The sequence below is a fragment of the Bombus vancouverensis genome, chromosome 5, assembly GCF_051014615.1.
Source record: "Bombus vancouverensis nearcticus chromosome 5, iyBomVanc1_principal, whole genome shotgun sequence".
In the NCBI taxonomy this organism is placed as follows: Eukaryota; Metazoa; Arthropoda; class Insecta; order Hymenoptera; family Apidae; genus Bombus; species Bombus vancouverensis.
In genome coordinates this window covers 13,032,637-13,056,822 of record NC_134915.1, presented here as the reverse complement: position 1 = coordinate 13,056,822, position 24,186 = coordinate 13,032,637, and the positions used below count along the sequence as shown (strand labels likewise).

The 24,186-nt window shown below is 47.6% G+C and overlaps 1 protein-coding gene across 8 annotated transcripts in view; it reads right to left on the bottom strand.

Annotated features, from left to right (window-relative positions):
- The window catches only part of vn (membrane-bound neuregulin protein vein), a 200,980-nt gene that overhangs the window by 19,793 nt on the left and 157,001 nt on the right, over positions 1-24,186 (bottom strand). For 6 of the 8 annotated variants that reach the window (XR_013058329.1, XR_013058324.1, XR_013058325.1 and 3 more), the window contains 2 exons: positions 23,457-23,565; positions 3,416-3,474 (listed from right to left, as the gene is read on the bottom strand). Coding sequence is in view for 2 of the 8 variants with exons in the window: in XM_033332828.2 (XP_033188719.2) it covers positions 3,348-3,474; positions 23,457-23,565 (236 nt within the window). In the remaining 6 variants the exon portion in view is untranslated. Of the gene's footprint in view, positions 1-817; positions 3,475-23,456; positions 23,566-24,186 lie in introns of those variants that run through there. The other 2 variants (XM_033332828.2, XM_033332830.2) reach the window with 1 other exon arrangement.

Genomic DNA, 24,186 nt, shown 5'->3' with positions numbered 1-24,186 from the left:
TACGAGAATCGACGTGGTTGCGTAGTTCGTGTTTTATGGACGTTGCTTCTTTTACGACGGATCTTTTCGCGCAATCGCGTTAACACGCACGCGAAACGACGCTTTCCAGCGAATTGTTTCGTTTTTCTCTGTTTTTCGTACCTTTCTGCTTTTCACCGCGCGTTGTCCTCGCGCATCGGATCGGTCCTTCTGATTGTAGCACGGTTCTTTGACGATTTCGAAATGAAAACGCAACGTCGCGCTTCAGCTCGGACGTTGTTTATCGTTTCTCGTCCTTGGTCGGAAACAGGCGGAAAGCTATTTTCACGGGGGAAGAAAAGTGACTCGTCTCGAAACGACTCGCTGGAATGCAATAAGAGACTAAAGGCGGCAGACGAGAAACTGTTTGCTAGCTATGAAAATTTTCTATTGGCTTTCTTCGAGGGTTCTTTCGTCGCATCGCGACTCCCTCTCGTGCCACGGCCTGACTCCGTCTATCAACTTTCTACGGGAAGAATCTTTTGTTTCGAATCAGTCGTTCCGCGTGCCGGTGCATTTACCTTCCTTTTGTCTCGCAACGAGATTCAACGCCATTGTCGAAAACTTGAAGATCTTGGGACTTAATCGGTGCGATCGTCGTCCATTTAGCTTGTTGCGAGTTCGCTGCGCAAACGAGGCGAAATCGATGGTAACAAAAGAAAATACGTACACCTACCTGCTGGCGCTTAACGGAAAAATCAAGGAAACGCAACGTTTTAATCCGTGAGAAACTCTGAATAAAAGAAAGAAAGAAAGAAAAATAACGAAAAGGTCAACGTAAGATTAAAAACAAAGGCGGTTACCGAGATGGAGATGACGTTTAATCGTAAATCAATAAAATTAATGAATTAAATAAATAAATTAAAAATGTTTATACACATATTTATATATATAATATATATATATATATAATATAATATAAAACATAAATAGGGTCCCGAGACTGCTGGGGAGCACAGCGCATATCCTAAACGCCCCCTCCCTTCCATTTTTCTTTACGATCTCGCGAAGCCGTAACGTCGAGAATTCCGGAAGAGATCGATTCGCCATCGTGTCCGCCCAAAATATCATCGTTCCACTTTCTTTCTGGTAGCTGTCGGAAAAGACGCGTGTTTTAAGAGGGAGAAAAAAAAGTACCACGCCGTGTAGCAAAGGAAGTCTCGTTCCGATGCGAAAACTAAAAACCGTCAAAGACGCGTCGAACGATCTTTCGAAAAATCGACAAATTTCGAAATTTGAGTTTGCCTTGAATTACTCGACCCAATCCAATCGTCTCGTTCGGAAAGTTCTCGACCAACGTACCCATTCTCTCTCCATTTCTCTACTATCATTTTTCTCTCGCTCTCTATTTTCATTAACTACCTTAAGTCTCTGCTTTAACTAGCCTAGCGCGTATTACATTATCATATTTTACATAAAATCGTTTTTGCCTAGTGGTCTCTCTCTTTTTCTCCCTTGGTTTCTCTAGCGATTGGCTCGAGTGGCTAATATTCTCGTTTCTCTCGGTGATATTTTTACATACGTAAAGAAGTTACGGCCCTTATCAATCGTTGTTGGAAAATTCTGGGGAAAAACGCGACCACGTCGCGAAGAAAGGAACAGAGTCGAAAGCGAAAAAGCGAGACGACGACCACCACGCGTCGATGATAATTTCACCGGCGACCAGTGAATTACGATATTTATTCCGGTCGCGCGACACAATCGATCTACGCGAAGCGTTCTCGAATTGTCCCGATGGTCGCGTAAAAATACGAAGAAATTTTCGGCCAGACGTCCAACTATATATCGTCTGCCCGAGGTTCTCGTTTCTGGTGTTGCGTCGTTAAGCCAGTTTTCGCGACCAACCTCTTTGCTCCCTCACTCGCAACTTTACGCTTCACCGGTGTGGCCTACATTTTCCAACAACGACAACAACGACGACGACGACGACGACGAAGACGAAGACGACGACGACGACGACGACGACGACGACGACGACGACGACGACGATGACTACGACGATGACGAATACGACGATGCTCCCTTCCATCGTCGCGAAAGAGAAGTCACCGAAGACGAGTAGCAACGGACGTTAAGCGTGCGATACTTGGTTCACGAAATTTCTCAACGAACCGATCGTCGCGAAATCTCGAATCGCGTCTACCGTCTTTGATCTGGAACAATTCGAGACGGCAAGACTCGAAGCTGTCAAATATTTAGACGCGTTTCGAGATTGCGTTAATCCCGCCGCTGAAGATGGATACCTGCACGAAAGGTACCCTTTCGTAACCTTTAACCTCCTTTCTCTACGCGTGTTGCACACTCGTATTTTTCTTTTTCGTATACTTTTACGTAGACGTATCGACCAAGACGATCTCCGAGCGTTTCAACCGTTCTCACGACGTCCTTCATCGAGACCCTGGGCTCTTTGGTATTGTTCTCCCGTAGAGACTCCGAAAAGTGCGACCTTCGAATGCTCTTCTGACTGCATCCCTTCCTTTTTACGTTCTTCATCGGTGGTTCGCGATCTTTCGAGGTCAAGCACCACTTCTGAATCACGAGCGTCACTCGAACGCTCTCTTCTGCCTTCCCGATATGAAACTGAAGGGGTTCGGGACAGGCGAGAATCCGCCATAACTCTTTCCCTTGCACACCCTCTGGTACGTTCACCTCTGTCTCTCCGTTTTCCTTTCACACGCGCGCGTACACACGGACACACAGACACACGCACACTCAAACGTACGAGAACGTACATGCTCTCCCGTTCGTTTCTTTTCTTCTCGCGAATAGAATTTCGATAGAGACGCGAGGCACGTCTCGTAACGCGACATTTTCTAATAGAGAAGTAACAATAGTAACGGCGGTAGAAGTAGAAGAGGAAGAATCGAGGGAGGAAATAGAGCAAAATAGAAGAAACTCGTCGAGGTGATGTAGAAACAGAAGAAGAGAAAGAAGAAGGTACGAATGCCCGGTGCCAAAAATTGATTTTGGAACCCGTTCCTACAATACAGAGGACTCGTTCTAATGCCCGACAACAACGGTTCCCGAAAAATCCGCACGTAGATTCGCTCCCGTGTTTGATTCTCTCTTTTTTTTTTTCCTATTCCCCTGTTCAATGTTCTCGTCGTGTATTTCGCTGCGTTTCCGTTCGCAGATATATTTCGCTCGATCTCGAGATCGATCGCGTTATTACAATCGCCTCCACGTTTGTTATTTTGGTCGCGCGTTGGCCCTCTCACGACATTCTTCTCGTGGGCTCGAAAGGCTGTTTCGACCGACTATACCGAGTACACCGAGTTCAACGTTAGAAAAGGGTCTACTCGGAATGGAAGGGCCCCGCGCGATTATCGCTAGCAGTAGTACGAGGTCGATAGTCCCAGCTTGCAGGAAAACGGCGCCCTACGCCGGTTGTACACACTTCCGGTGCTGATGACGTCCTTCGTCTCGCACCGCAGACCCGTGAAGCCTTCCGCGCATCTGCAATCAACGAAAGAAAAACATAATTAACAACGTGTCTCGCACGACTTTATTAGCAGCTGGTTATCGTTCGAACGAGAATACGAACGAGACGTAGACGCGTAAAAATTTCTCCGATTCGTCGGTAATTTTTGGTGTCGTGTGACAAGACGGGAGGGTGAAAGGAGGGGAGAGATCCCGTGCAGAGACAGCTCGATGTGTCCAAGACGTTTCTTTGGAAAAATAATGTTATGCCGACGTCGAGGTATTTATAGCACGGTTAACTAACCACGACGAGACGTACGAACGCTGGTAGACGTGTCGTTTGCGGCATTCGCGTGTTCGCAAGCTACAAGCAGAGGGTCATCAGCGTAGAATCAGAAATGTCCGCCCGGTTGCTAAACGATTTTACGCGTGTTTCTTCGTAATTACGTTTCTTTCTTCGAATATAGAATTCAATTGCAGCAAAACAAGAGATTTTCGTCCGAGTGGAATGTTTTCCGATTACCGACGAGTTCCCAGCAACACTTCTACCCTCGAGAAATTTTATTTGCGAAGGAATTTCAAGACGATACGGCACACGCGAGAGAAAAGAGGATCCAAGGAACGTGGATTGTCCCATTGATACGATCCTAGGGGAAATCAAGGGGAACGCTTTTGTCGTGGTTTCGCGGTCCGCGCCTCCGATAAAACATACTTTCGTCAGCGTCGAATTTGTAGAGTCCGAACCGTGCGTCTTTTCCACTTCGTGAAATCGCAGAGGTAAAATTACCGATAGAGCTCTTTGGTATTGCATGGACTGTGTCTGATCGGAAGATATAAAGAAAAGAAGATATAAATAAAGGATCGCGGCAATGTCCCTCCAAAGGGACTGTCTGCCGTCGAATATCGGTTCCTGTTTAAAGCGTATTAAAAAACTGACAAGGAACACACGGTTAGAGCCGTTAACACGGTAAATACCTGCGAAAGTGCGCGACTCGTTCGCGCTATTTATTCCCCGGAGAACGATCGTGCAATAAGATTTTATAACAAACTTTGCCTGGCGATTTTTAGGACGGCCGTCCGCGACGATCCTCTACCATCGCATTTCTTTCCGTCTCTCTTTCTTCTCTCTCTCGTTTTCCCTTCTCTGACGCCTCCTTTTTTTCTTCTCTCTTCGTTCGAGCAGCACCCTCGCGAATTTACGAGGACCACGTACTAAATATACTTCGCGGTAGATTTACCGTTGGACAAACCAGAAACAGCACCGGAGATAGTGCAATTTACTGTACCATTCACTTGAACCCATTAACGCTCGCTGGTAACTTCGGCTCGCTTCGAACACGTAATTGGCTTTCCATTGAGATTTATCGTAAACACGCGTGTTTACCGGCACGAGTCGCTCTTTTACACGCCATCGTTGAATAAACTCGTCGCGAATCGGCGACTTTTCCAATATGAAAAGCATACAGCGGCCCTCCGCGTTCTCTGGAATTTGACCCTCTGGAAAGTGGCGTTCCCGCGATTCGGTTGACGATTTCGATAACGAAACACTCGGCGCTCGAACACTTAAGCTTTCTCTAAGCTTACGCCACGCGATATTGTAACCGGTAAATTTTCCATAGAAATTAACTCGAAGTCTAACTTCGTTAAACGAACGACAGTGTATTTGCGTTGAAGCACTGCACTGTCGAATTAAAACAAACGACATAATTCGATGATAGGATGGGACAGCTTGTTAATTAATATTTTTGACCGAAAGCTAGGTATAAACAAAAAACGCTTGCCGCGACATACAAACGACAGCAGTCGTTAAAATCTGATCCTCCTGGATGACAGGTTTTATGGGAACGCGATTTCTCGGTTGAGCGTAAACTGGTGATACCACGGTGTATCCTGAGCTCGATAACACTTCCGCGGCGAGTACGTTACGAGTGCGTGTTGGAATATTTACGCACGCTGCTGACGCGCCATAAAAAAGGAAATGGTGAATTAAAATTCTTCGTTACGTTGCCATCGTAAAAGTAGCCATTTCTCAGAATCGATGGTTTGCGCACGTGATCTTTAATAATTACGATTTATCGACTGTTCTACATACTCTTGATAAAGAATAATTTTAGGTCTAATGCCCGGTATTCACGAGCAGGTACTTTATGAAATTATGAAATATACGATTTCGTTTGAACTCGATTGATCGTCGAAGCAGTAATTATTGTGCATACTAAAGGATTCGTTAGTCCGTTTTTCATGGTAAAAGCAGGAAACGGAATGGGACGCTAGATGAATCGCAGGAGTCTCGCGATTGATCGCTTTCTTTCCGTCGCGCACATTGTATTCGCGTCTCTGATAACGCTAGAATGTCGTTCCTTTTGCTCCTTTTTCCACGGTGGTGGACAGCGAAACCCTTTTCCACTCTCGTAGCCAGGGCTACGAGTTAGCGAAAGTGTCAAACTTTCAACGAATAAAAAGTTGGAGAGGCGAGTATCAAAGCAGATTCTTTGCGAGAGTCAATCGCTTTAAAGACGTCCTTTATTAGAGGAAAATTGCTCCCGAAGTTTCTCGAAAGTCGTTTGCTTTTTCTCGCCAGTGTCCTCGTGAAAAGGGTGACTTTTGTTTTTGGGCAGCAGTTCCCTTGTTTTTTTTTTCTCGGATAATTAGTAAATCGAAAAGGTGCGAGGGTCGAAGAAAGAGGCGAGACGAAAGGATTTTACCGTGCCTGGGCTTTTATTAACGAGATACCAGATTTTATTAACTAATTCGACGGAACTACGCGGAGCTCTCTATCCGGCCGGGCTTTACAGGAAATTAATGGTGCACCGATTACAACCAACGGATTTGTTGAATCGTTTTATTATTAACGGCGCATCAGTGAACCAACGTGCAGCACGGGGGAAAAATTCGTTTTTAAAAGCTCCGCGCCGTTGTCCTGTCCCAGTTGGGGAAAAAAGCTTGTAAAAATAACCGAAGGTACGTTTGCATTTGGAGTGGAGTGTGCGCATCCCGAATTGTTGGTGCGTCGGCGGAAGTCTTAACCACGGTTCTGGCGATGGCCGTCGGAGACCGAGGCAACTACGTATATTACGATCGCAAAATTAAAAGCAGCTTTTTATACGGGTTGCTCCTGTACGTGTAGGAATATTTAGGTTTAGAAAGTCAATGTCGGTTGGCTGTGTGCAGTGAGAAATAGAAAGGGATGAAAGAGGCACAGGGTGGTGGTTTTCCTCTGGTATTAATTCCCATATATGCCGCGAGTGAGGCTCAGTCTGTAACTACACCAGGACGCGCAGCCATGTATACGGTCCGTGGCTCGAAAGAAACTTTTTTGCGGTTTACTTAATTTAATAACGCTCCCGCGGTACGCAATTTCAAAGATAACACTTTAAATGGGCGGGGGCACGAGGCTCACCTCTTTCTCTCGCGTTCAGCCCACCCTTTCTTCGCGCTTTCTGTGTTCTTCCTTTTTTTCTTTTTCTCTTTCTGCCAGCTCTATCTTCCTTCTTCCATCACCGTTTTTATCACCTTCTGTCTCGTTTTCCGCCCGCCTCTCTCCTGCTAGTTTCTCGGCCTGTCTGTCTGTTTCTCTTTGAAATTATTCGAGCGTGCGGAGAAACGCATGCGCGCCTACCCTCGCCATTCGTGTCTCTGAATGTGTGTAGAACGACTCTGGTTATAATGTACCGTACTTTATTTCGAAACACTCTCTAGCATCCACGCGGGGCTAGCTGGTTGCCTCTTCCACACCCCTTCTTGTTACGTGGGCCCGCGCCCTACTCCCTTGGCGGATAGTTTCCTGCGAGCAAAACTGGGTTACTCGTTTGGTCGTATGGCGTTTCCATCCACCGGGGCGTATACGTATTCCTACCCTCTTGGCATTTCCAACAGCGTTCGAGCAAAGTTACCAGAAGTCCCTCTCAACCTTTCAACCCCTTCGCCATGGACTGCTATTTTCCTTCGCCGAGACATCCATTTACAAACTGACGCGTAATAAATGTAACGCCCATTAACGCGATACGGTGATCACAATGAAACTCGACTCGTCCGAATGTTTGTTTCTATAACGCCAAAGGGTTGCTTTCTCTTCCGACTTATTCGCTGGTGGAGGAAAATTGGGAATCGTTCTTCGAGCAACGAAGCCGTCAAGCAAATAGTTCCTCCATTTGATGAACGACGCAGGCAGGAAGAATCGATTCGTTACTCTTAATCCGGTGTCTTTCAACGGTTCACCCTTCTCATCGTGATATATGGCGATCACAGGGTTAATCGTAGTCCAAGTAATTAGCGCGAAGTTTCTCTGGTCGACAGCTGTCCGGGGTCTCTAACCCCCTTGAAATTTGCGGTCAAATCTCTGGACTGGAATTCATAATATCCACATCCTGAATTATAGTTACATTAGCGAAAACGTCGAACCAGCTACTCGCAGTCTCTCAATTACCTTAATCTAGGAGGAGTGGTATCGCGCGTAGTCGGATCGATGAACCGACCGAAAAAACGGCGAAAGAAAACGAAGAGCACGGGGAAACAACGAAGAGGGGGAGAGATACGTTTCCAGATAGGCTGTTGCCGGGTAGTAACCAACCCCTGTCCATCGAAAAGGCACGATTTACGCGGCGCGTTTATGTCAAGGAGGAGCTCGTGAAATAGTCCAGCGTCGACGAATAGTTGCTGGCCGTTATAAGTAGATTTATGCCGAACCATAACCTTCGGACGTGGTATATGGAAAGATAGGGGAGGGATGTCACGGATGGGGAGGATTCGATGGAGGGAGAAGGTGGAGGGAGAGGTGACTGCTGGGTCACGAGGGAAAACCCTGATGTCCCGAAGGGTGCCAGCTGGCGGGACAGGTTACTGTCTGGGAAATTGGGACGTCGGCTAGAGCCGTTCACCCTCGATCATTTTCCATCGTTGCGCCATTGCCTGTTAGCACCGGCCACCAGGAAAACGCTCGAATGCCGCTAGAGGTGATTTCTGCTGTTGAGTAACCTCAGCCCGGAAGTTCGGTTATTCCGTTCCGTTCTTACCGAAGCGAATCAGCCGAAACTCGAATTTGCTGGAATTCGTAGGAATCCGTTGGACCGATGACCACGAAACTTGATTCGACGATTTCTAGATGCGGTGCTCGGTTACATTTCGCTCGGTGCTTCTACCGTTACCCTCGTCGATGATCGTTGACGTCCAACCAAAATTTAACCGAAGTTTCGAAAGCTAACGAGGTCGCGTTATCTCGAATTAGCAAGTTGGACTAACTTCGTAGTAAGGGATCACGCCCTTTTATGCAGTTAATCGGGAAAATCGATTAATTAAACGCACGTTAAATACACGAAGCGAAAAAGACAGCGTATAGGAGACGAGATTTAGATAGGTTTCGGGAGTCGTGCGGGTCTAACCGTGTCGAGAGGGGATGGACTTTTTCAGCGGTTGAAAATATAGTGGAGAAAGTTTCGTCCAACTTCGCCGGTGTACATTCAATAAAGCGACCAGCCGGAAAAATTCCGAATATGTTGGTGAATAAAAACGGTGCTGGTCGAGAGTAGCACGGCCGGCGGACGAATAAAGTCGGGGGTGAAAATTTTACGAGCGTTGACTTACGATCCATGCAAGTGTCCTTCTGCCATGGCGCGGCACGTCGTTTAGCCTTCGAACGGTGCTCGATCTTTCTCTAATTAATTAAGGAAGCGTTTAATTAAGCGAAACGACCGAATTTCGCGCGGTACGAAACTACGACCGGCCCCGAGTAAACCTTTAAGAATCGGCGCGAGCAACGTAATTAGCCAGGTTCTCGATATATTCTGGTGTTCAACCCGAATTAATTTGCACGAGACACGAGTTTCCACGAAGCTTCCTCTTTACCGCGTTGTTGAACGCGTCGCATGAAGCAACTCCGGCTCCAGCGAATGTAAATGGTGTCACGCTTAAGGGCGGTGAATTAAATCCACGTCGATATCTGTTCGTTGTTCATTGCACGCGAACGCGTGTAATTATTAATAATTATTTAATCGGAGCATCGATGACGCGAATCAGCGAGCGTAACCGCGCATCGCGTCATACGCTGTTTCACGGATTCGCTATGCCGCACTGATTTGCGGTCACGATCGGCCGGCGGAATCGTCCACGATTTCGTAATATTTATATTCGATGTCGGTGAGGGCAAGCCGATTGGTAGGCCGCATCAGGAAACCGATTAATTACTTCGAATGGCTGGCCGTGACTGATCGAAATCCAGTGGAAATCCGCGTTGAAAAATCGGTGGCCGTGGAACGTCGCACGCTACATAGAAAAGCACTTCGATCGGATTGGTCTGGCTGCGACGAGTCGTTTGATTAAGTTTCCGTTTATTACCCTCGTGGACGAGACCACGTCGAGTTTTCCCTCATTATTATTCATTTTCCCGTGGCCGACTTACGCGTCCACCGAACTCGATACCGATTCCGGTTAATTTCGTACCCCGTAAAGCGATATTAAAATCCGCAATGACGCTGATGTTTTTGCCTTCTAAACAGACAATATCTGCGTATCGGTGTGTACGTGCATGTTTAAAACACAGTAAAATAAGCAAACACCTCTTTCCGTGACTATTAACGTTACCAGTTTTAAGGATGGCGCGTTGAACGCGATGATTTAACTCTTTTTCGTTATTAACTTTTCCATCGCTTTTATCGTTATACGAGGCTAATTTTCTATTGAAATTTTTCCAATTGAAACTCTCAGATTCAAATTCAAACATTTCCCAGCCGAAATAAACGAACATAACGATGATCAAATAAGAAGCTAAACGAACATGTCTGGTTTTCGTCTTCGACTTGTCTTGGTTTGCGCATCTTTTACCTTGGATTACTATTTATTGGCATACCTTGAAAGCCAGTTGCCGTGGCGAGAAGCGGGTTTGCGTCGGACAGCTCTATTTCCTTAAACGACGGTTCGAGGTAGTTACGGGGTGGAAATGTCACGCAGCCCGCAGCTAGCTGGTCCTAGCCGATCCCGGCTCAACTTCCGCCTCTACATGTGTTGGCCACATATGTCACCAGAACTAACTTTTCAAACCCCGCTCGCTCTCCTATATAACCTTCCTTACACATTTCGCCCCGAGAGAGTCGCCACCGATCGCTGGGTCAACATATCCACCCGGAAAGTTATCTTCGCCGACCGAGATATTGATAAAATCGAGACGGTTGTTTACCGTTCTCCTCGCCAACTCGACGCTTCCGCTAATTATTGCTCCCCTATGCTTTTCAGTTTCCGCTTTTAACGTCGTTTGCGTGTACGTCGTTCGACGATGATGGACAATATGTATATCGGTTCTAGTTGGAACGTCAATGACAGAAATACATATATCGAGCTTAATGCGAGTATCGATCATAATTTGGCAAACTGTTCCTCGTCGATAAATAAAATGACACAGTTTGGAAACTCTAGTCGTCCTAAGTAGTTCGTAGGTATTATCATCTAAAGGTTAATCGTTCAGTTGGTTTCCTCGACGAAAGTTTCGATATCGATTGCGAATATCTTTTCAATCTATTTTAGATTTGCAATGTATGCATAATTCATAACGGCCGACGAGAGCGACTTGTTATTCAAAGCCAATCCGGATGCACAGCGTGGGGAATGGCACGATCGTCGCGTACGTTTTAATACTTTGGCAGTTTGTCCATGATAATTCAATCGTTGAATCGACTGTAGACATTGTGGTCTTAATGCTTAGATCGCTACGTAACATCTGCAAGGGGTATTAATCAGCGGAGCCATTAGTCAGCGTTTCGAGTGTAAAACGCGCAAGCAATGCGGAGGGATGCACGTTAATTAATTAAGTTGCTAACGGAGCCGTCTTGCCGGTTCGACTTGCCAATGTTTTGCTCTGCCTTTGCGAATCGTCGTTATCGCCTACCCCTGCGTTTCCTCGATTTCTTCGTGTCTCCGTTTGAAATTTCTTTGTCGCAAAGTCCCAAAAAACCATGCTCGCGTAAGCGAATATATTCTTGGCGTTGTCGGTAGTTCACGCTAAAATGGATTTAATTGCACGATGATCGCGCAGAAATTTACGACACGATTGTTTTTAATTTTATGTACCGTGTAATAATAAATCCTGGTCGATGGTCAAGATAGAAATATCATACTGGTGTCGCGATTTCGTTCGATCGAGCTGTCGAATCTATCGATTTTTCGAGACAGACGGTTTTTAGAGACCGGAATCAACGGAGGATCGGTTACGCGAATCCTTTTCGGCCGGATTTACGACCGCGAACTCCATTCAGAATTGGATTCGAAAATAATATTCGTAAGCTCACGCTGTGATCTAACTGGAATCTGCGTTAACGAAAACTCATTCATGGTCTGCCTTTATCAGATTCTATTTCGACAGTTCGAACGATCGCGCGAAAGGAAAACGCCATATGCACCAACTTGAAACCGGCCTCGGTGCTACGAGGGCATGCGGCGCGATGGAATATTCAACCGTTTCCGTTTTTATTAGGTCCAACGGATTTGTTTCGTCTGGCTGTCGATTCATTTTTTCCTCTGGTTTCGGACAACTATCTCCGGTAGCCAGCTGTAATTCGACTATAAATTTCGTATCGGAGTTGCACGTATCTCGAGTGGCAAAAGGGTCGCAAGTTCTTTTTATATTTCGACCCCGCGTCGTCCACCGGCGTCCCTCTTTCCGTTCCGCGTTACTCTTTGTCGCCTCAAAAAATTTATTCGCTCCTCTCCATGTTCACCGACGCGCTTGCCTCTGTTTTTCCGTCGCGCGACACTCGTTCGTCGAAAGGTAAAATCTACTCGTTTCGACCCTCGATCGGCTGCACCGTATCGATTTATCCGCGAAACCCCTTTCCGCGCGGCTCGGCTTTATCGTTCCATGTTTTTTTATACTTCAGCTTTTTTACTTCGGAATGGTCTCTCTGATCGAGAGAAACCGAAAGCGCTGACTAGAGCTCGCTCGTCGTAAAGATAAGAATCGTATGACTGCGACTTCTTTTTATTTCCAGAATGTTTCATTATTACAGGAGAATTCGAATACGATCGCTCGCGGCACGCGTTCGATATTCGAGAATAAGGAAAATTCGTTCCGCTATCTTGGTTTTAATCGTTTGTTAAAATGCTTTTTTCCCTTCCCTTGTTCTTTTTTCTCGCATTCGCGATAGGTTGCAGGTGGTTAACAGGGGGATGATGGAGAGCTTACGTAATTCGACATCGATATAATCTAGCCCGAGGGACATTCAGCCGGTAGGAAGGTGCTTTTAAACTTCACGAGGTGTAAATCTATCTTTACCGGCAAGCGTGCCGGTATAAATCAAGCGCGAAGAAAGCGATCGTTCGACGATAATCCGATGGATTAGTAACGTTCGGTCAGTAGCCGTATTTTCCATCGCTGAACAAAGACCGGCGAAAGCTCGGAGAAGCTTTCAACGCGACTGTTCCATTTTTTCCAGATTTTTTCGAGGACTTACATACCTTCGGGAAAAATACGTACAGCGACTTTGCGTGGAACAGTGCATGCTTACGATTCTCATTTTCTGGCGTAATCCTTAATTAAATTATGAACCATGAGCTACGCCGAAGTTCAGAGATAGAAAAGGAAGGCGTGTTATTTCGAGTCGTAACAAAGTACACCGTCTCTCTCGAACAACCGGGAATAACATTTTCTCATTCTCATAATTTTTACTTTGCGAAAGAATGGCTGTAGCTACGTATTTCAAAATTGTTTTCGCAAAAGTATCGAATTTCGTCGATGCGAAAGGACAAGCACGCGTAGAGATCAACGAACGTTGTCCCGTGGCATCTGCCAGTGGAATCTATGATAATGGAATACGCGAGCCGCGTTGCGAGGAAAATACGTGCACAAAGGGTTCGAGCGTGCGTTAACGCGCGGCTCCAATGGCCGAGCTTTGAATTTATTAAAATGCACACGAAATGCATGACCGTCGATGAACATGCCGATCACGGTGATATCGCCCAATATTAATAAAAGTTGGTCGGCCAAAGAGAGCGACAGACTCGGTAAAAACAGGTTTGTAAATATTAGCGGCGAATAATGGATCGTATCCCGTAGAGCGATCGATTTTTTAAAGGGGAATGAACGATTGCGAGGGACGTTCGCATTCTGATAATTACAGACATCTGGTTGAAAGCAGGCTAGCGTTCATTATGGAATTGATCGCGGCCGATGCGACACGGTGCGGCGCGAATTCACCGCCACGCGAGAATACGTGAAACGTCGAGAGGCAGCGCGAGGGGTTACGCCGCGCCGTTCTGCGCCGGGTGAACGAAAACCGGGCGTGAGATCGAGAAAAATAGAATCGTTTCTCTCCTTTTCCTGTGGCTCGACTCTCTCCACCATGGGCCAGGTGTATCTTTTTGGCGGTGCGATGAGATTTTTGGCTCGCGATCAAGTCTCGAATGTTTTGGCTAGCCGTGGGCCACGGTACCGTCTTGTCTGCCGTGCTACCGCGTCGCGAGAAAAAAAGCTTGATCCGAGCTTCCGCGCGACCGACGGGCTCAGAGAGGCCAAATTTTATTTTCTCTTCGCGAAGAAGACGACTTCGTCCAGGACTGTAACGCGAGACTTCGTGCTTCGCAGCTTTGCGTTTGGTCGCCAGTCGTCGCGCGTTCTTCATGCAAATTTCCCTCGGACGCGATCAAAATCATCGACGCGCGCGCGACCTCTCTCAGCGGAGGGCTTTAATTTCGCCCTGCCAGTTATGTTATTTATTTTTCTGCCCTGCGGAGAAATCAATACGCGCCGTAATGCCAGGCCGACGTTTTTCCACGACGCAATAAAATTCCCACCACAGCCACCTCTGTGCCGTGAAAAAATGTAGCGGAGGATGTTCTCACAGTTTCTCTACAGCGCTCGAATTACTGACTCGCTCGATATTTTCGATTGGTATCATTGCGTTGCTGAATCGGAATAAATTCGAACGTTTGATATTAATATTTGCGACAGAAGGAAGCGCGTTATAATGTAAAGAAAACGTCGCAAGACTGACATGGTAGGTATTTTAGTCGCGTGCCTTCCGGAAAATCGCCGGAACCGTTCGATATAGTTTTCAGGCTGTAAACGGCAGCGACTTGTCTAGGTTGGCCGCGCGTCCGGAAAAAGCAGCGATTTCGCGCGAAACCAGAAACGGCAACGGGACGCCGAGAGGTGAGAAGCTCTATTTTGTGTTCGCGAGAAGACACGTTCAGACAGGAGCGTAACTCTTCTTCGTCGCTGTTCGTCGTACCGATAGTTCCCTTCTCTTCCATCGTTCGACCATCCCAGCGTATATTTTCGTCGTTGGTGCGACGTGGAAACGAGCGCGAGTGCCGATTTGCCAGAGTTTTACGTGTCAAAACGCGTTATCGTGTCGGTTGCGCGTTTGCGACATCCTTCCCAGCGATTTTCCACAGCGGCTGGAGTTTTCGTAAAGCCGATTCCGGCGAAGGGAGAGAGTGTCGCCGACACGCGTCGAACATTTCCTCGCGTCTCGCGTACCGGGGGTCGACTAAGTGGATCGGGTTAGGGGTACATCGAGTGGGTTACTGAAACGCCATTCACTACTGACGTTTCGATTTGCGTTCCGTTTCTCTTCCTTTTTCTTCCGCTTCTCTTCTCTCTCCCTCTCTCTCTCTCTCTCTCTCTCAGTTAAGGGAACGTCGTCTGTAGGCGATAAGAGGCTATACAATGTGTGGATTTCTTTGCGGTGAAATGGGTTGCTAGAACGTCGATATCGATAAGGGAGCTTGGCGTGATTCGCGAGAATTTTTTAAAAGTCAACGACACGATGAACGCGATACACGCGCGAGAGGAAAACAGGAGAGAGAGAGAGAGAGGGAGAAAAGGGGAGAATAGAGAGAATCATAAAAATTTTCGCGTTTTAATGTGCGAGCACCGGCCCGGTTAATGAAGACTGTAACCTAAATGCAAATAGGTGACCGACAATTGTTTAGCAATGTATATGGATGAGTATGGAAGTTTGCTTTGGCCGGCATGAATATGGAGATGATAGTTTAATTATATGTCACGAGTTGGCGTGTTGTACGGCTGTTTGGGGCATGAAGGGATCCTCGCAATTTGAACGCTTATGCGCGTCGCGCTTTTATTAATTTCATCCCCATTGGTCGCTTGACGAGCTACATTGGGACGTATCACAGTTGTAGAGATGTCGCTTGGTAACCGCGGTGAATTCGCAAACGGAACAACACAAAGAGAACGTCCAATATTTCATTGCGTCGGACCCCGTAGCTCTTCCCGAAGCTCCGACCGAGTAAAGATATCACGTAACATCATTAAGAGTCGCAAAGATAATCTCGCTCCCTTTCCAGAGGAATATACGGCTGCCGGCTTAGTTGCGGCTAATGTGTGTCTCCTATTTACGTATGCTGCACGGCTAAATAAATCATTATCAGAAAGAGGGAGAGAGAAATAAAGGGAACGGGAGGAGATGCAAAGCGGCACTCCTTGAATAATACAGTGTACGATGGCGGGTGGACGACTGGATTTTAGGTGGCTTACGGCGGCGTAACGGAGCACGCAAGCACCGAGGGTGACGACGTGCCTGTGGTTTTCGTGGATTAATTGCCCATTCATAAGCCGCCCTTTGGACCTGCAAAACCTCGCCTTTCGTCGAACCAACCTACGACGCAAAGATTGAAAAGAGCTTCCGCCGGATAGCGACAGCTTCAAAACGATCCGATTCGATTTCAAGGCTTTGCTACACTTTCCAAATTCAGACGCTTCCAAACCGTTAAGTTCGTTAAAATTTCCAATTCAGTTTGGTCGGGAAACATCGAGGTCTGTCGGATTCTACGATCTTCTTCGACGTTTGAATTCTTACGCAAGAAAATTGCTCGAGACGGAAGAGCCATGAATGCCCATCACTACCTTCAACACGAAGATACGGAAAAGTAACCCTCAGGATGAATTATTAGGTTGCACGGAAGAACCGGTTACTTAAGTTTTCACGAGGGACTCGATTCACTTTTAACGAGGTTCACCCCCGTGAAGACACAAAGAAACGCGCCAGTCCGTGGCCAGGCGTCATGGTGATCTTGCCTACGAATGTGCCCGGTTTTTCGGCCAGTGTTTCGAGATTCCGAACGGCTTAACGAAGCTTTTTTGTACTTTGAGCGTGGCGCGGTGTAACGCGCCTTCAAATCAGCTTACGGAAACCACTTTTCTCTCGTCGATCGAGTTGGAAAAGTTTGCCGTGACAAAAAACAAAGGACCTTTTTAAAGTTGGAGGATCTGACCGTCGAGAAATCCACGCGTATTGCCTGAATAAATCGTGGCAGAAGGTAGAATCGTTCCGCAAACTAAATCAGAATTCTCGTGGCTTTACGAATCCATCGTCTCTCTGTTCCCGCAACGATAAACTCGTTTCCCTTTCCGTGGCAATATTTTTTATATCTCAGACGTAGAAGAAATTTATGTCGCCCAAAGCACGAGAGGTTGATTTCCAGACAAGCCGATGTGTTTTCTAGAGGGTGTTTCCCGCAATTGCAGGGCTCGTACACCGTGTCACGTGAACGATATTTATACGTTCGATGCGAGGGACGATAGCAGGCAAACGGTATATGGGGATGTTCGACGCGTTCGTATCGGCCATCCGACAAAAAATTTTCATAATCATCACGTGCCACTATGCGTTACAATGTCCTACTTGCCCAGCCTTCCGATAATTATTATTATTACTTTTTTATCGCCGACATTATTTTTAATGTATTCATCGCTCAGGAAACAAGGGTGTTACCGTTTGCAATTCACACAGAGAAGGTAGATTACGTTAACCACGAGCGCGCACATATAATTGGTAGGTCTCGCAAGACCAACACCAAGACTTTCACGCAGCTCTTCTTTAACGAGCAGACGAATCTCCCGACACGTATGAAAATTAAAATTTCCTTGGCAAGAATAATCTAGACCGCGGCAACGGTTGTAACCTCAAGGGAATGGCGTTACGATGCAAGTAAGCTACCAAGCGGTTAATTAACTCGGTGAAATCGTCGCGAGACCTTCGTGTTTCGATACGAGCTGTAACTATTTCGCGAGAGTATTACGTGGCCCCATAAACCGTGCTCGCGTCTATATATGTGCGTAAGCGTTGTATTTGTCAAGCCAGGAGCAAGGCAATACAGCAGCGCGTTTATCGGTTCGCGTACTGCTCGCCCGCTAAATTACGGAGGCCGTTGCATTGTAAATAGGGGTTGAAAGGGCTGCTGTGGAGTTTCCCCGACTCCGGCATTTCGAGGCGCTCTTGCGAACACTCGATTACGAACGCGAAGGACCGGCTACGAATGGGCGGTGTTCGCGCATTAACCGTTTTCTCGGTCAAAGCGACGCGTTCCGCGGTTCTTCGGAAGTACGGGTTCCACGTCCGCGCGTCTCGAGGACACGGTACTTCTGCCGCGCGGGAATGCGGAGCCTGATCGTTCCTCTCGTAGTAAACCGTCTGCGGCAGACACGTTGAATTTAGTCGGCACTCGGTGCACCCGAAGAGACAATAAGCTAGTGGTTTCTCAGGCAGTTCCGGAAAATTGGGGCCGAGCGCCTCGTATTTTCGCGGTTTTACGCGATCGCAGTGGACCAACTAGGACAGCTCGAGTTCGTCCTCCTCTCCGTCGGTTTCTGGAAATTGTTCTCTCGAATACGCGGATCTAAGATGTCTGGGTAGGGGCGAGATTAAAGTCGGAGTTTTACGGCAGTCACGATTGGAGAATATACGCAGCGGCCGGGAAACGAATGGTGATCGCATTCCGAAAGTTCGAACTATGCCAAACTAATCGCCGATCGGCTTCGAACGTTTCCGGCTCGTGGTCTGAATGTTAAATGTCCCTGAACGCCGAGCCGGTCTGCACGTTACGTCTTGCGGTCGTCAAGGAATCCGATGTCTGACTGCTCTTCGTTTCCTGTAACTCCGCAGCACGAGCTCTTTCGCTGGAAGCTTCCTCTCGTTGCGTTCCAGCGGCAACGTTATAGCAGACACGTAAACTCGTGCGATTTCACTTTACCGTACGTTTCATTTTTCTCTCGTTATTCGTGGCAGACACGCGACCGCGTACCACGTGTCGTGAATCGCCGAAGCATCTCGAGCAGAAACGAGCAGAAACCACGAGTGGATTAATTGAATTTCGAGTACTAATGAATTCTCGCGACCCGATTAATTTTTCGCCGATGTTGATACACTGTCTCGCGTCGTCGTTATCGTTTCGTATGGACGTCACCGCCGCGATTTCACCGAGCTTATTATGCTCGGAAATTTGAAGAGGAATCGTTGATGGAATTTTGATACTACGCCACTACGCCGGCGGATCGTCCCTTTTGCCGCATCGACGTAATCTTCTTCCAAAGTTATTTTCCTTTTAAAAAGACTCATCTGCCCCGTAATTTTCATCGTCTTTATTAGCGAGCCTTTTCAAACGAGCGCGAACGGAATCCGCGGCAAAGGGAAACGAAAAGCGGGACTCGCTAGCAGAAGCCGTGCGCCAGCTTTCATCGGTTTTAATTTAACGCCTACATGAAATTCAAACGAAAACTCCAATTTAAATGTATAGGTATATGCCATTTTACTCACAACTCTAAGCGGGATTTCGAGTTCTATTAAGACGTCCATAGCGTCGTTCAGAGGCCGCCGCCGCTTTCTCCGTTGATTCTTATTGTTTCCTCTCGAGGACGTGCTTTTTTTCTTTCGCTTTTGTTCCGTTCCATTAGACCTGTTCGCCCGAAGTTGCGTGTTTGCCCTGGAAAAACGCGAAGACAAACAGCGAGACGACAGGGGGCGCGTTATAAACCGTTGCTCCAACGTAATGCAAACTAACAGCGTCGTATTAGATGTGACAACGTTCGCTCACTCTTCCACTTTTTTTTTTCCCTTGCAACTCATGAAAAATATGGGCCAAGTAAAACGCCGAAAATGCACGCTTTACGCGTCTCGCGAATCTGTCCATCCATTATTTTAACTTTTTAGTCGGTTCCTTTAGTCCCTCCGTACTTTTGTCTCGTTTCGTACAATGCAGCAGCTGGATAAATCGGACGCATCAACCCTTCGTTTTTCTCACTTCGAATCTGTAAATTACAACGCGGTCTCTTTATCCATCGACGCGATCCATCCTCGGGATTAAGTTCGGTATGACGATATCAAAGATGAAAGATATCTCCATCCTAAGAATCTCCATCGATTAAACGCATCGATCCGTTTAGCAGATCGAACACGGTCGACTGTCGCGTATGTCGCTGCTGGCACGATAGCGTATAGAAAATGTCGGCGTTGAAGTCGGTCGATGTCGTAGTGTGGTCTACATTTTCATACAAAAGCTCGGCTCTTTCCGTTAAAATAACGAGCATCTAAAAAGGAAGAATTCGTATTCGGAGAGATTCGGTGGCGAGCGGGCGGTACCAGATATGCGTCGCGTTGGTCCACTTTGTGCGACAGCTTTTGTGCGTATGCAGGTTGAGATTCGAGAGACGCGGTTGTCAGTTGCCGTATATGGGCCAGGGTTATACGGAAACGACGAAGAAAAAAGCCAGCACGAGAGGCCGACAGCGCCAAGCAGTGGATATCAGAGGCTGTTTTTCGCTCTTTCTTCTCGTCCTTTCTTCCTTCCTTCCGGTTTAGCAGCTCCTGCCAGACAGGTCGGGACGACCTGATCGTTTCGCCTGAATAATCTGTTTTTTACTCAACTTATCTGTCGCGAATTGCGTTATCGCAACGCGTCAATTTTTCGGCCTCTGTCGAGTTACCCTGGCGATCTCTGCTGTCGAATTTCCCTTCAACGATGGATCGACCGTTGTACCATCCGACATTCGATATTTTGATAGAAATACGCGTTTCAATTGTTTCATCTATGTACGCCATATAATAGCAGGGAAGAGCGTGCACGCACCATGCGCTTATTTTATGCGACGAAACCTCGTTGGACTCGCTTACCTGTCACTTAGGCGTCGAACGGCTTGGCCGCGAAAGAAATTCACTTGGTCGGGGGAAATTTCCTCGTTCGCTTGTCACGTACGTTTTAAAACGTTCCGATGAGAAATCGGCTGAAAGATGCGACAGAGTCTCGCCGTGGAATAAATCAAAGAGAAAAGAAAGCACTTGGTTTTCGGCGTCTTTCGATATCGGAATATCGGAGTCTTCGTGGCAAATGTCCTCGTCTGGAATCACAGGTTGTACAGGTGGAGGCGGGAATTGAATGGATCGAGGGTACGAGATGAAGTGTCTCGAGCAGCGAGATTTACGAGCATCCTCCCCGAGCTGGGTGAGCGCGAAAGCTTTGCATTTGCCGTGTATTTTGGTGAAGTGCCGCGAGGCTGACTGCGAAAGGGATTGGAAAGGGTGGTGGAGGCTGCAGCGATGGGACCCAGCTGCGATAAACTGGATGCTCGATTCGCGACACCGACTATCGTCGGTTGTACGCGCTGGAATTTTGCGGTACGACTTCAAACTGGGCCATCGACCCTGCGAGCCACTCTCGACCTCTCTTCTCTCCACTCTCGATCGTCGATCCAGACGATCCTGTTCGCTTTTTAGTAGGTCGTACGCGTCTTTCCTCCTCTCTTGCCCTTTAACGCTGCCTCTTACCGACGACGATTTCGAGCCGGGTTATAGCGAGTTTATCGGAATCACGGTCGCGAGGGAAAATTTATTCCGCGAAAAGACGAGTCACTGGAAATCCATAAATCGAGGATTGCCGAGATACGAGCTGTGATTTATTATGAACAACCGAAAGGAATACGTAGAGTTGCAGCCGGTGCCACGGGGAAGGAAGATTCGCGCGGCGGTCCAATTCAGCAAATTCGAAACGACATCCTTTATCTCGCGTGGAAACGTACGCACGACCTAATAACTAACGCTTACCGAAAGAGTCGCTATCAAAATTTCGTATTTATGGGACTCGCGTCTCTCGTACGAAGCAACTCATTTTCCATGGTCGTACGAATAATAGAATACGAACGTGTATCTGTGTTCTGTTTGTGCCCTAGTTGGTTGCATGCAAGTAGACAATGCTCGCTGTACGCTCATTTGTCCATTGTCCATTCTTTCCATCGGACGTTTCTTTTTTCTCTCGGCCCATGTTCCTCCGGGGACGACCTGATTCCTCGATAAAGCCAATAAACCCTCGTCAACCGATGGCAGTGCGGTGTTGGTTGAGACTCGTCCATAGACCACAGTGTTTCCCTTTAGCCTCTCCGCTCTCTTTCCGCGCTGCTCGCCTTTTTCTTGGCTTTCTCGTCCTTCGAATTTATTTAACGAGCGGCTAATCAACGTCAAAGCGCACCGACAAAAAGGCCATTGTCACCCGTTGAGCAGTGCTTTTTTTCGCGCGACGCGGCGCGCCGTGACACGCGGCGTAGTTGTCCGACGAAGTTGAACCTTCGTTTGCAGGTTTCCGCGACGCGTAGAAAAGAAAGAACGGGGGAGAGCGAAGAGGAAACGACGGGAAGTTGGCCACGTCGCTGGAATAATAGCGACGCGTATAGGTTCGCAGAAGCAAGTAGTCCCGCCTCGCATTTCCACTCGTTTCGTTGAAATTAACGAGTCGAGTGTTTGCCAGAATCGGGGGAAATGTTGCCTCGGCGAGTGTTTGCTTTGATATTGGCCAACTTTTTCCACCTATCTCCTTCTCTCTCTCCCTTTTTCTTTCTCCCTCGCTTTTTCTGGCTGTGATTTTTAACACGAACAGAAGTAACTCGACCGGCAGAAAGAACTGGCAGAACGCGCGCCAAAAAACGTGTTCCTTCGCGATTAATCGACCGGCTAATTCCGCGGAACTATCACCGATCATCGGGAGTGGAACTTTTTTAATTAAACCTATGCGCGATCGATCGACTGGATCCAGGGCGCGAGAATACGGGGGCCACTTGGGAAATTTAATTTTCGAAAGAACCGATAAAATCGCACCAACAACGAGTCGTAGGAAAATTCGGCCGAAGCCGGCTACGAATTCTGTCAGAGGGGCGTAAAACGCGCCGGATGAACGTGAAAATGCAGGCTTCCACCTGAAAGAAATTTTTTATGAAAAACGATTCAACCGTGTTGCCTTCATTTTTTCTCCACCCCAAGGGAAGTTCTCATTCGAGCGTTCTTTTGCCCTCTCGCTTTTCGATCGACGCGTTCGAATCAACCCTGAAAGAAAGGGCATCCACCGCCGTCTGGTATTTCGGAGGGAGCAGATAGGGGCGTAAAAACGTCGGGGATGTGCGGTCTAAGCAGTAAATAACCGAAATTGCAGACGCGGATGACCGTTCTAATTCCTGCGACGGGCAAACAGTTTGATTAGCGAAAGTCCGCCGCCTCCTGAGAGACAGCTTCCCTTTTTCCGGTAACGAGAGAGCACGGGGAGCAGAAGGTGGATAAATAAAGAAAAAGGAAACGATGGGCATGGCAGGGCTGGAGAGAATAGAATATAAGAGAAACGAGAATAAGGTGTTTTCTTTAATGGATGGGGAAAAGAAGAGATGGAAGTTGAGGGCGACGGAAAAAGAAGGAAAAGGTTCAATTGCAATTGGAGTGCGAATGGTACGGAAAAAGAGGAAACGCGAGTGGTCGAAAGGTCAGTAGACTCGACGTGTCTGGCGAGCTGCACGAAATCGGTAACAAACATGCCGCGAAATCTCCTCCGACCTCTTCGCAATCTCATCCGCTGCACCGTCCCGGCGGCCGTAGGTGTTCGGAGAAAAGAGGATAACAAGAAGTGAAACTCAATTTCGGCTGGCTTGTATTTCCGTCTTGCGGACGAAGGAGGGAAGAAGGGGACACGGGAAAAACGTTTCGCAGTCGTTTGTTTCAATATTTTGGAGCGGCAGCGTGTTGCCGATAGGCGAGGAACCTCGTGGATGTTGAAACGTGACTCGTTTACCCGCGATTACCTCTTACGGGTCGATAGATCTGATAATCCGACGGATCGTGGATAACGATGGTAGGCTGGTCTCGTTGTTCGTTAACGAAATATTAAATAGGGAAAGAGCGAGGGTGGATGGGGGCACGACGCGTTGTTTGTTCGGAACGCGACAACGGTCAATTATGCAGAAGCAATACCGATCGATGCTCGCTCACCTGCATGCTGGTTCACCGACGGTCTCGAAAAACAGGCAGGTACCACCGTTCATGCAGAAGTCTCCAGCTATCGGACACGGCTGCTCCTGCCTCGGCCAGGCCGCTGTCGCTGCAACAAAATCAGAGAAAATATATTCGTCAGCATTGGGAACGGAATGCGCATAAATTCCGCGAGCTCTTCCGGCGACCCTAAAACCGATCCTCGTCGATACGACGCTTCCCCGTTCTATTCTCGCCATTTTTCCTTCCTTCTTTTCCTTCTTTCTTTATCCCGTTTCTTTTCATCGTCGACTTTCACACGATCGCGAGCTTTGGCCTCGTTTACTCGCGCGATTAAATCGGCTGCTGCTAAAGCTTTGTCCGCCGCGCGAGAAAATGATATTCGCGCTCGCGAGGCGTGGATCGTGAATTCCGGGCGAAACCGTGCATTTTCATTTCAATCGGTTTGCATGCGGATTAGTCTTTAGTATGCAAATGGAACGGCTGCTAAGGAGGAAAGCCGAGGATGCGAGAAACGACTGGATTTATGAAGAGCTTAAAACATTCTCCCCTTTTTCCCTCGTCGTTTCCCGTTCCGTTCACCCCTTTGCCGATAATCATAGAAATCGAACGACGCGCGACACCAAAGAATCGCTGCCTCACGAGCAACAGAGTGTCGAATGCTTGGCCGATTTCTCGCTGGCGAATCCGTCCGGACCGTAACCTATAAATTTCTCAGAGAGCCGCGTAA